Genomic DNA, 13,297 nt, shown 5'->3' on the forward strand with positions numbered 1-13,297 from the left:
TTGGTCTCCTCCAGTCAGTGACCTGCTGGTGTTCCTTGAGCCTGTCGGGCACCTACCACCTCAGGATGTTTGCATATAGCATCTCCTCCTCTTGGAACATTCTTGTCACAAGATAATGGATCATCCCCTCACTTTCTTCAGTAGGTTCCTGCTCAAACACCCCCAACCTTGATCACCCACTATAAAAGTGTCCTCCCCATTGTTAATTTTTCTCTGTTAGAATGGGAATTTTTCCTGACTTATGTATGGAACAGAGGAATCATTTTTTTTAATTTGCTGGACTAATTTGTGATGATATTTATCAGCATCTGACATACTACAAATCTCCTTCTCTATCAGAATGTAAGTGTTAAGAACACAGAATAGAGCCAAGCACACAGTTATTCCACAAATGCTTGACGAATGATCAAATGAACTGAGTGATAAAGGATCTGTCCTCAACTTTCTTCTAAGGGTTTTCCCTTTTACTAGAAGTTCAGTATCGGATGACCACTGAGATCTTGACTAACACTGCAAGTGTCACCACCTCCTTGCAGGCAGTTCTGTTACCAAATGTCCAAGGTAACAAAAAAAAAAGTGTAAACTGTTTACAATTTCTCTTTATGCAAATAGCATTTTCTTTCTTAAAAAAGTTTTGAAAGTGAACTGAACTGAAATCTTTCTGCACACCTGCAACTTTTACTTGACAGACGGAGGCTCTGAACTACTGCTGAGACCGTGTGTGTGTCCTGCCACTCAGCCCAGCATCTCTTCTTGTGTTGCCCCAGCCTGTGGAGTACCGGGGGGCTCTGTCACTGGGGAGCCCTCCCAGCCCAGTGCCGTCCACACTGACCGGGCAGCAGGGAGAGTGGGAGGCTGTCAGAGATGTAATCAAAGGCCAGACCACATATTGTCAGATAGATTTTAATCGATTTTCTGATTAATTCATCACAGTGATCACTTCTACTGCGATGATATGCAGCTTTACTACACTAGTATAAATAATAACATAAATACAGCTCTAGGCCACATCACAGATTAACAAACTGAGCGTTCTTCATGAACCACGGCTGAGAACGATGATCAGTAAGAGAAGCTGACACCCTTGCTCATTCTCATCATACCTTTTCAGAAAGGTACTCAAATAAGGCGCTCCACTTGTGGTGTCGGCCTATTAGTTTGCCAGTCAGCCAGGCACATACATTTCATGATCTGTACTATTTCATTGCTTGGTTGAGAAATCAGACACACCTCAACATATCAAAAGGAAAAGTGGAACAGATAGTAACACCAAAGTAACACCGGATGCATTAGAGATACAGCACTGCTCCTGCATGTCAGCAGTGAGAAGGACCAGGGGTGGCAACACATCAAGAAGGAAATTAATATCCACCTTGAATATCCACCCTGAAATGTAGTCTATGAAGCAGGATGGGGCAGAAAGGAAGGCCTGAAATAAAAAAAAGAAACACAGAAAATAAAATCTGAGTTACGTTTAATGTAAGGAAGCTATCTGCAAAGAAACTGGTTTCTCCTTGGAAGGCTTGTAACTCAAGACAAGCAATTAAGTTCTACAACAGCTGATGCAGAGTTTGTGGTCCAGCCGTGCCCTGACGTGCCAGTGCACTTAGCTGGGGAGAAGACATGCAGAGCTGCCACTCCGAGGGCTCACCTGCATGCCCAATAAACTCTGCCCAGGTCAGCAGGAAACCCTGAGGTCAGCCCGAGGCGGGGAACGAGGGCCAAATACTCACTTTAGGCAGATGGCAATACTAAGGATGATGAAATTCCTAAAGTTTTGCTCAATTTCCAGTCATCATTCTAATATGGCTTCATGATCTTATAAGTCTTCAAGATCGTACAGATCCTATGTGACAGACGCATTAAGACCCAGGAAGTGAAGAATTACTTCCAAAATGTAAAACCTGCTGGTTGCCAGTTGTTTCAGAAAACATCAGTCAGCAAACATGAATTTCCTACCAAAAGTGCACACTCACAGAATATTTAGGTCACCCTTCAAACAAACAGCCTTTGCCAACAGTGAATCAAGACCATGATTAAGACACATTTCCAAAAACAAAAGTCCCGAACATACACCAGAACATTTTCAGGTCACCCTGCAAAAACGTGCACTGTGGATGTTCAAACATCACTGACACTTATGGGTGTAACCCGAAGAGTTAAAGATGAAGTTCACATTAAAATTTTAACTGCTACCTTTGCAATTTTACTGTTTTCATTGGTTTGATTTTCTTTTTTAAGGTCAGCACTATTTAATTTCTGGTTTTAATCGGCAAAGTGATTTGTAGTGTGTTTCAACTTTCCAGTTAATGAATCAAAATGGACATAATCCAGGGGATGGCAGTGAAATCAGAAAAGGTTTATGTACACACTGGATCATAAATAACCACAACCTCTTTTTAAACCCTTGCTCCCACTGTAAACTTTGTTTGTATCTCCGTATTTGTAAGTCTGAATTAGTCTATAAAAATCACATTAAAAAGGTAAGTTTAAGTGCGATATTAACTGATCTGTATTTTATAAATTTTAATCCATAAAAATATAAATAAGAATGGTAAATTTTTAAGAAAAGAAATATACATTTAGTGCAAGTTATGAATTACATTTCCTCTTCAGTGTCAGCAGTTAAAGTATCTTGAGGAAAGAAAAAAAAAATGACTGATCTAATTTCAAGAACAAGAAATTCCAGTGTTTAAACATGCAATCAACACCAGACACAGCTGCACAGGGTTCTCCCATCTCTTCTGTCACAGCGGCAGCCTGGCTCCTTACGCTGAATAGTACTTGTTATCACTATAGTTCTAGAGATAGAAACTTTGCATAAAACCAGCTTCACATTATCCATAGTCTGAGAAGAAAAAAAAAAACAGAAAGAAGACTGTTTACCCTTCCAGTCGAGTTTCACTGCAGCTTCTGACTCACACCGCACTCCGGGCTTCCCTGCGCATGGCTCCCGGGGCTGGCGCGACCCCACGGCCAGCAGACCCACACCCTCTGTGATGGCATGAGAGTCACCATGCATCTCAATGTGAGAAAGGACTGTGGCACACGGGCTCACCAACTCAGGGGGGGCTGCGTTACAGCTCCAGAGGGAGGGAGGGATCAAGGAGCTCCGGGACGCAGGGAGGTAATGCTCGGCTGTATGACTCATACCGTAAGCAGAACGGCTCTGGCACTCAGGGGCAAGGCCGTGCAGTCTTACAGACGGCTCACCTCGAAGGCACCCTCCAGAAGCGGGGCTGACCATGCGTGTCTGCAGGGCCGGAGGCCTGCCAACCACAGCCGCGTGCGTCCGGCAGACACAGGGGCCAATGCGTGGCTCTGGTGGGTGTGGACGTGGCGCCTCGTTTCCTTCTCTCGCCGTTCCCTCTCCAAGCAACTGCACTCCACCAGCATTATTTGCAGCCTGTGTTGCAAAAGCCTGGCTTTCATACTTCCTTTTTTTTTTTTTTTAAGGAGAAAACAAGTAGATGGTTCCCTCAGGTCAAAGAGTTGTGCTATTCAACAAATGAGCCTCCTCTTCCGCTTCGTCGCTCTCCTCACCTGTGCAGCTCAGTTGAACATTATTGACGCGGGGTCCTGGTTCGCCGTCTGGGCCATATGGCGCAGGATATCTTTTTTTGTTATAATGCCAAGGAGGCGCCTGAAAGGAATGGACAGAACATTGATATTAAAACGAACAGGAAAGAGAAAGCCCACATCTATAACTAAACCCTTTTTGTTGATAGTAATAGAGCAAAGCAAGCAGCTTGATTCTATAATTTCAGGAGTTATTTCATTTGGAAAGAACCATCCTTTGCTATAAAAAGTATTATGGTCAAAATAGGATGATGTCCACTCCACTGAGACTGAGGCCTGTGTCCTCAGTGAAGAGCTATTTTGGGTAACGTTTGCCAACAAAAAAGTATCACAAGACGGGAGGATGTGTAACAAAGAAATGCTGCTGATCCCCTCTGCACAGAAAATTCATTCCCATCATGGCAAGAAAGCAGTAAAATGTCTGATGACCAAATCCACTCAACATTCCATGTTTTAAAACCAAAATTAACTTCTAAAAACTGACTCAAGAATTGCCCAGTTGTATGCAGAATCTTCAGGAAAAGTGCGTACAACTGAGATAAATGCATATAAAATGGTCGGCACAGAACTTCAATCCCAAACCTCAGAACCCCAGAGATAAAAGACCGCCCAAGTTTCTAGTGCACTCATCAATGTTTTCCTTTTTTGATTTTGGCCAAAAAAGTTAGGATACAGCACTTCTGTGAAAGCTTTAGTTGCTCTTGCTCACATTAAAAGGTAGGTGAGACAGACCCTAGCTCATAAAAGACTATTGCAGGTGAAGCAGAGAGAATAATAAGCAGGCACTTATTATTCGGGTTAGTAAGTTTTTCAAAAAGGATCCATGAAACACTTGTGAAATATCAGCATAAACAGGAAACACAGTTGTGTACTTGAGAAAACTGGGACAGGTTTTATACAGGTGGGACAACTGCAGGACAAAATAATTCCAGGCATAGCTGCGAAAGCCAGACAATTTTTAAGTTAAAAGGTAATTCAAAATTTATCTTTAGTCATGAAACCACAATGACATAAAGCCAGCCAGTTAAATGCGTATGAACCTGAAAGCTGTTCACAGCGTTCCAGAAACGTCATACAGAAGAGGGACACACACAATCTAAAATCCAAGTACAATTTGCTGATGAAATGGCAGGACACACGTCCTTGACACTGGAGTTATACTGGGTACGATATTAGGGTCACAAACACATCCACGTTATACTCTAGAGAGTGTCCCATAAAAAAACCATCTACCTGTCAGCGATTCTAACACTGCTATGCTCATTAAAATCATGTATGAGCTTAGATTTATCACGAGATTACAAGATTAAGAAACATAAAGAAAAAGGGTTGGGTGGTCACGCAGACATCCCCGCCAGTCAGGCACCCTTCTGAGAGTGGCGTGCCCGCCCAGGTAGACGGATGTACTGTGCGCACACCAACACCGTCCCATCAGTCACTCTTCAACTAGCAGACTGCTGATAGCTCTAAACTACAAGCCCCCGTTCCGGGGGGTGAGCTGACGCCCAGGCCCTCCTGTGAGTGGGTCTTACACACCCCCCAGTTTGCCTCGGACACTATGGGCTGGAGTGAGGTGGCGGCATGCAGGTGTCGGGGAGGCAGACGCCCAAGCCAGTCATGATGCACTTCCCCCCCTGAGGCGCCTCATGAGGGGACCTGGCGCGTCGTCGCCCAAAGCGCCACATGCTGCTCAAGATGATCTAACATGTTCTTCTTTGTGATGATCCCCAAGACAATCCTGAAACACATCATTTATGCTAATAACTGGGTGAGAAATTAAAAGAGGTTCCAAACATAATGATATAGAATGAGTGAGAAAATTAAAACATGAACCATAAGAATGCTTTAATGAACTTTAGAAAATTAAAAACAAAAATGGTTTGAAATCCTAGGTCCCATTTGCATAAATTCTACTGACTTTCCTAAGTCACACACTATTATTATAGTATGTCACACTATTATATACATATATATACTATATACTACATAATATGTCACACTATTATAAATATTGGTGGGCTGTTTTCCTTTTTAAATTAAAAATCAAAATTATAAAAGTTCACAATGAGGATGACTGCAAAGAAAAGTACATTAGAGACAATATTAATACAGCTACCAAACTCTTGAAATAGCTTCATTTTCAGTGTTCTTTCCTTGGGGGAAAGTATTTTCTAATTTCTAAGACATCACAACACAGCAGCTATAATTTCAATAATTAAAAGTAGGGACGAGGCTCAGCTTTCACTGCCTATGAGTAGACTTAAGAAATCCCTCGAGTTTTACCATTACTGGAATTAAAATTAAAGGCAATGCACACTAAATAAATAATGCTGACTGATACAAGCAGCACCTTGTTTCCCAGAGCTGCCCAATGCCACTTCTTCAGTGAGTGCTGATGCGGTCATGATTGGGGGTCGAATGACTTCAACTCTGCCATTATTCCTACATAATGACTTCTCAGTTATTACATTATTATAACATCAAGCAAAATGGTGGACACAAATTCTCACAAGCATACTTCAAGACAGACTGCTTTTAGTAATTAAAATTCTAGTTACCGCAGTCAATGAATTCAGCTACAGTGAGTAGCAATAGAGACAGTAAATGTCAAAATCCTTAAAAAGCTTTATAATCATTAAATGCTGGAAGCCTGCCTAGGAGGCCCCTTAGAGGATGGGACATGTCCCCCGCGACCTGGTTATGTCAGTTTGATTCGTAAACTGTGGCTGAACATTCAGGTTTCTTCAAGCATGTCACCCAGGGACTTCGCTGAGGCCAAGTCGCCTTGCCCTACAGATGTCACCAAGCAGCTACCGAGGACCATGCTGGCTTCAGGGCCGGGAAAGTGGGGAAGGCAGGGGTAGGAAAAGGCAGAAATAGGTGCTCTGCTTTTTCTCATTACTGAAAAAGAATGATGTGCTGATCCCTAAGAACAAAGAGCACGGAACAAGCCCCCCACCACGGAAGCTCAGAACTGTCCCACACAGAGCGAACCTCCTTCAACGTGTATCCCTGCCGACCGCACGGGGCGGACAGGCAACAAGCCCTAGACTCACTTCAATTCGAAGCTGGAGTCAGGAAACCCTGACAATTACACAATTCCAGTTTAATTCTTACACACTCTCTTCTGTCCGTCCAGTTACATCCAGTGATTCATTTCAGTCAGTAGATCAGTAAACTTTGCCACAGCTCACAGTACACAAAGAAAACAGTTACAAGTTTATGAAGGACCAAAAGGCAAATTCAGAGGTTTACATGGTAACAGCCCTGATAAGGAGAAAATACATATACTCTTTCTTTTGCTCATGGAGATGACTAGATAGTAACATGGCCAGGCTCAGGGCTGCTTTACTAATTTCAGTGCAAAATTTGACTCATGTAAAGAACTACTAGCTGGTTTTTGTGGGATAACAAGTAATGATGTAACTTGACAGGGCATGAAGTGTCCCGTCTCTGTTCTCATTTTCTCCTTGCATCTAAGGTCCTGGACTTGTATCTCTTCCCCCAAATAGTTACTTTCCACCTCAGAGGACACACTATCAACTCTAAAATGTTGACAATTACCCAGAACTTTATACCTTCCACTAACACCAGAAGATGTGATTTCTTTTCTGGGTTTAAATCATTTAAATGAGAATAAAACACTACTTCAAATACTTTAAAGGAAACAAAGTCCCAAAAGCCACCACCGCAAATGATCTATATATTGATATACAAATACGTATCAATCTATTTTCCTTGAGGGACAGAAATAAGGAAAATGTTACCAAGGCAATTAAACCTACTCCTTTGGGAAAAGCCACCCCTACCCCAAGCTCTCTTATAAGCAGGCAGCATCAGGATTTTAGAATCCTCTCCACCCCGACCACCCCTTGCTATTTTTACACTTTCTTTTAAATGTTTTCCTTTCTGGTATCTGTGCTGAAAACCTGGGATCTCAGCAAAGTTAAAAGAGGTAATTAACTTTGTGATCATAGTTAATCATGACTACAGAATGACTTTATCACGTATTCATGTCATTTGATATAACAGGACAGACCAAACCAGAAACACAGAATAACCCAATGCAACCAAAAGTTTTCAGCTCAGCTTAGCTTCCCACTGAGCCATTTATGACTAAAAGGGTCCAAGAACCAGTAAAGCTTTATGAAAAGTTATTCCATTTAACGTGTCTTATTAAGTTTTTAAACAATGAAGTTTGGTACCATTAAATTTTTTTAATTGAACAACACTGAACAAAAGGAAAGTTATTTTACAACATACATTTCTTCTCCAATCAGCATCTGTGGTATTAATTTCAAACTCCCTGCTCTTAATCAAGAGCTTTATCCTTTTAATGATTTATTTCAGATCTCCTAGGGTTATTTTCACAGGTCACAGAGTGAGAACACCAAACATGGATCTAATTCTCTAGCTTTACTATTTCTAGTCCTAACCCAATACAATGCAATATGCTACCCAAGAAACTCTAAGCAGTTGGAGAAATCACAAAGAAGAGGTCACATCCTGCCAGTTATTAACAAGCAAGTCAGCAACAAGAGACTGGGTTTTAACATCAGAGAGTCTCGATTTCCTCATCTATGATTTGCTAACCACGAAACTGGGCAAACACTACGCCTCTCCAAGCTCCAGCCACCACATTGGTCCAGGAGAGTCTTATGCCTACTTAGCAGGGCTGTTAGGAAGTAACATGAGCAACATGAAGATATTCAAAAAGCCAACTTCCCTCCCTTCTGCTCTTTCCTCTGTCTAGACAGGAGTCATGTGTTTCGTCACCCAGGTGCTTTGAACAAAATGTTTTAAAAAAAAAAACCTGCTGTGATTCTAACTATTAATTTCGACTAGCTTCAGGCTGTACAGGGTTAACCATCCAAGTTCCTCCATGACCCGAGGATGCCCTTTGTTTCTCACTTCTGGCCCTTCAGTTCTCAGGTGCCCCAACAGCAACAGTGCAACAGCAGCGGGAAGGGACAAGCGGGCGTGCATGCGGTGGGACCCAGACCCAGCGGGAGCACCGAGCACGTCTGCCGAGGCCACCTTGGCTCCTCAATCCCCGTGCGTCCGCCCAAGAAGCCGTCCCGTGACTGTCCTGGAAAAACACTGCCATTCTATGCGTGAAGGGCAGGAAAATAATCAGTCGATACATTTTAAGTACATGAGTGTTTATCTGTCCTTAGCAGTTTATGTGAAAGCTCTGTGGATGAAGCAGAAAAGCAGAAACAGAGCTCTTGCCAAAGGAGGTTTCAGCTAATTTACAAATTTCATTTAATTACATATTATTTTCTTCATTACACGACAAATCAAATAATGGCTGAAATAGCAAAATATCTCAGAAGTTATTATTTATACTCTACAAACAAAGTACTTAGAAGAAAACAGGGTCTGGTCCTATTTCCTGCAGGCTCAGCCCACTCCTCCTCCAGGAGAGCACACGCTAAGCACAGCGCGCATGGGGAGGTGTTCAGCGCCTCCCTTCCAACATGGAAGCGTGCGTGACGAACGTCAGTTTGCGTTCTGGCAAGCAGCCGGCACGTCTCTACTCTGCCAAGTGTGCACCTGGCTGGCGCTCTGCCATTCAGCACGCACTGGCAGGCCCGCTTCCCCATAAGCACCGACTTTCACTACCTCTGGAACTGCAAACAGGTTCCACTCTAAAGTGTCAGTTCTGGAAGGGCGCTGGTATCCAGCCAGACTCACCCGTTGTGAGTGACGAGGCACTGCCTCAGCCCCAGCTTCCGGAAAATGTCCACCACTATCTCCATTGGGGTGTGGTCGGTCACTGTGAAGGGGCTCATGTCCAGAATGCTCCGGAGCTTCAGTGGCCGAGGGCTTTCTGCTGGGAGAGATGGCGTGTGCTGTGCAAAACACACACGTGAGCTGCCCACGATACCTTCCTGTTTTTTTCTGGCACTTTCTGAAAACAGAGAGAAGACCAAATATTAAAAACTAATAGGTTTTGTTTGGTTTGTTTTAAGGACAACCTATTATTCAGAGATAAAAAGTTAAGTAAATGTATCCCATGACTTTTGGTCCCTGCATTTTTTGCCTATCTTCTTTACCAAGAAGGGAAGAAAATGAAAAGCCACTTAGCAGTTTCTTCCTTCTGACCGAATGAGGACCACCAATACAAATCAACTCTGGGTAAACGAAATACTCTGGTATCACTGTTACAGCACCGTTTTCTCTGCTGGGGCGGAAGCTATTTCTAACTTTGGGGGACAGGCAGCATTTTGGAATGTGGCCTCGAACACCTGACGCGTTCTGAGACCACAGTCCATGACAGGAACCCACCCCCGAGTGTCACCTGCCTTTGCCAAGTGTCCCCTGCCCTGCAGGGGAGGTGGGACAAACAGCCCCTGGGGGTTAGCTACTCGTTCTCTTTTCTGATGTTAATTTTCTGGGTGAGTCATGAGCATTAACAGATGGGTTGAAACCTTCCTTGGTTACGTACATAATGGGCACAGACTGATCTTTCTGTTTCATTTGCAAAGGTTTGTTCATTTCCCCTCCAGGGGCTCTGCTTCAAGTGCGTCTGTCCCACACCTACTCCCACCTTTCAAAGCGCTAGACAAAAGTGGTTGAGGACAAAACACCACAGCGGAGGGACAGAGAGCACAGGAAGGAGGCGGAACCCATGAAATGGAGAGAACACCAATGTAAAAACAAAACTGTCAACTTCACGTTTCTACTTTGAGTCAATATTTATGTAAAGCTATGTACAAACATGGTACTTGTTATATTAAATGTATTTCAAACATGAATTTTGCTACAAAAATATTTAAGCAAAAATGATAAACACCAGTCCTAAAGTGAGAAGCAGATAAATATACGTGGCTCATAAACCCACACTGCGGGACATTCACGCCTTCCGAGCACCAGGGCCTCCTTTCACTTACTCATTCACATAGGATGGCACTACGTGAAACCAGATGGCCAGTACTCACTGACCCACCTCAGAAGCCTGACAAAAGCACGGCAAAGAAGGAAGCCCACAGCAACTGACACGGAGGATTCTTGAAAAGTGTTCCTTATGTTGCTTTTAACTCACAGCATCTGGCTAATGACTTATGAATGGTGGCGTGTAAATAACTGTCAGCATGTATGACAGACATTCTGAGCTAAAACTAATCCCAATCATCAGTCTTAAACATCTTAAAATAACAAATACATCATCACTGAAAAAATATGCTGGAAGACTGTTTAAATATTAAACACTTGATGATAAAACAATTGCAGAAAATTATAGAAGAAATGTATTGGCCTAATCAATTGAAATGTTCCCTTGCATAAGGCACAAGGCTAGTGGACATGCAGCCTGGCTTAAATCTGTCATATTAACATCATGTTGCACGGACACAGTGTTACTTCAGTCTGTACCGCCCACCAGGGGGTCACTGCAGTACCCGGCCACCTGCTAGGTTTGCTCTGTTGTGAACAAACAGTGTTTTGAACACCATTCATTCAAAGACCTTTGAAGCAGAAAACATTAACTGTATTAATTTTTGAAAGCAAAAAAAGTCTCCACACTCATAAAGAAGTATTTCAACCAACTAAGCAGGTATAAAGTTTCTTTCAACCACCATGAAGAGGAACAGGCTAGTCCGCTTCTCGCAGCTCATGCTACCGTTAGCACGGACGGTTTTGAGGCCTGAGGTGGACGCTGCCACGGAAGGGGAAGCCATTACCAAATTTGCTCTCCTCGGGACACAAGCTCAGGGTCTACCTGAACAAAAGATCTTGTGGAGGAGAAACCACCATCAGGGGGCTGCTCGCTGCCAGCAGCTCTGTGTGTCCAGTTGCCACATTTTCGCACATCAAGAGTCTCCCTGTAAGGCCTACAGGCCCAATAACACACACAGGAGTGAACACGTACACTTTTATACCCTGAGGTGGAAACTGAGAAAGATGACTCAATTCACTCTATAAATGTTAAAAATGGTTCATTTTAAACAAATCTATGAAACGTTCAGCCTCACTTATATATCCTGACACAAAAATGCAGGAGGAAACGTCCCTCCATTTGGACTGAATTTGAACACAGGAAGCCATCCTTCACAGCTGCTGGGAGCCTATGGTATAATCATCACTTGGTGCAATTTGAAAATCTTACAAAATTAAAAACACACTTACTTTTTGATCCAGCAATTCCATTTCAGTAATTTTCCTACATTTGTACATAAGACAAAATACCAAATATATGAGGCAGCAATTTCTGTTAATAGTGAAAGATTGGAAACACCTTAAATGTTCATCAATGAAGAACTAATTTTAAAAATTATGATGCAACTGAAGATACTATTTAATAGAATACTATGCCACTGTAAAAAATGGAACAAAGAGACTCTATACACTGATACACTGATTTGGGCAGATGTCCAAGAAAATACTGCTTAGTGAAAAAAAAAAAAAAAACAAGGTATAGAACTGCATGTCTTAGCACACTACTATGTGTTTAAAAGAGAGAAAATTATACATACTTATATAAGAGTAATATCTACAATACAGATGAAAAATACTCAAGAAAATACTAGCAAACTGAATTCAAAAACACATCAAAAAGATCATACATCATTATGATCAAGTGGGATTTGTTCCAGGGATGCAAGGATGGTACAATATTAGAATATCCATCAACATCATCCACCACATCAACAAAAAGGACAAAAATCACAGATCATCTCCATAGATGCTGAAAAAGCATTCAACAAAATTCAACATCCATTCATGATAAAAACTCTCAATAGAATGGGTAGAGAGGACAAGTACCTCAACATAATAAAGGCCATATATGACAAACCCACAGCCAACATCATACTTAACAGCAAAAAGGTCAGAGCTTTTCCTCTAAGATTGGGAACAAGGCAAGGATGCCCATTCTCCCCACTTTAATTCAACATAGTATTGCATGCAACAGGTCCTAGCCACGGCAATCAGACAACACAAAGAAATTAAAGGCATCCAGATTTGTAAGGAAGAAGTTAAACAGTCACTGTTTGCAGATGACATGATACTGTACATAAAAACCCTAAAGAATCCACTCCAAAACTACTAGAGTAACTGAATTCAGCAAAGGTGCAGGATACAAAATTAATACACAGAAATCTGTTGCATTCCTACATACTAATGAAGAACTAGCAGAAAGAGAAATCAAGAAAACAATTCCATGTACAACTGCATCTAAATGAATAAAATCCCTAGGAATAAACCTAACCAAGGAGGTGAAAGACCTATACCCTGAAAACTAAAAGACACTCATGAGAGAAATTAAAGAAGACACCAATAAATGGAAATACATCCCATGCTCATGGATAGGAAGAATGAATATTGTCAAAATGGACATCCTACCTAATGCAAGCTACAGATTCAATCAATCCCTATCAAAATACCGACAACATTCTTGAACAAACTAGAATAGTTCTAAAATTCATATGGAACCACAAAAGACCCCAAATAGACAAAGCAATCCTGAGAAGGAAGAATAAATCTGGGGGAATTACGCTCCCCAACTTCGAGCTCTACTACAAAGCCACAGTAATCAATAAAATTTGTTACTGGCACAAGAACAGACACACACATCAGCGGAATAGAATAGAGTCCAGATATAAACCCACACATATATGGCCAATTAATATACAATAAAGGAGCATGGATATACAATGGGGAAATGACAGCTTCTTCAACAGGTGGTGTTAGCAAAACTGTATAGGACAGCTACATG

The 13,297-nt window shown here is 42.1% G+C and overlaps 1 protein-coding gene across 7 annotated transcripts in view; it reads right to left on the bottom strand.

The window, feature by feature from the left end:
• Nucleotides 1–1,457: 1,457 nt before the first annotated feature.
• The window catches only part of CLCN3 (chloride voltage-gated channel 3), a 67,406-nt gene continuing 55,566 nt past the window's right edge, over nucleotides 1,458–13,297 (bottom strand). For 3 of the 7 annotated variants that reach the window (XM_017642876.3, XM_073232821.1, XM_017642878.3), the window contains 2 exons: nucleotides 9,277–9,493; nucleotides 1,458–3,643 (listed from right to left, as the gene is read on the bottom strand). In XM_017642876.3, coding sequence (XP_017498365.1) covers nucleotides 3,553–3,643; nucleotides 9,277–9,493 — 308 coding nt within the window. In that variant the 3' untranslated portion in view covers nucleotides 1,458–3,552. Of the gene's footprint in view, nucleotides 3,644–5,250; nucleotides 5,318–9,276; nucleotides 9,494–13,297 lie in introns of all 7 variants that reach the window. The other 4 variants (XR_005056144.2, XM_036998831.2, XM_017642877.3 and 1 more) reach the window with 4 other exon arrangements.

Source organism: Manis javanica, chromosome 3 (assembly GCF_040802235.1).
Source record: "Manis javanica isolate MJ-LG chromosome 3, MJ_LKY, whole genome shotgun sequence".
Lineage (NCBI taxonomy): Eukaryota > Metazoa > Chordata > Mammalia > Pholidota > Manidae > Manis > Manis javanica.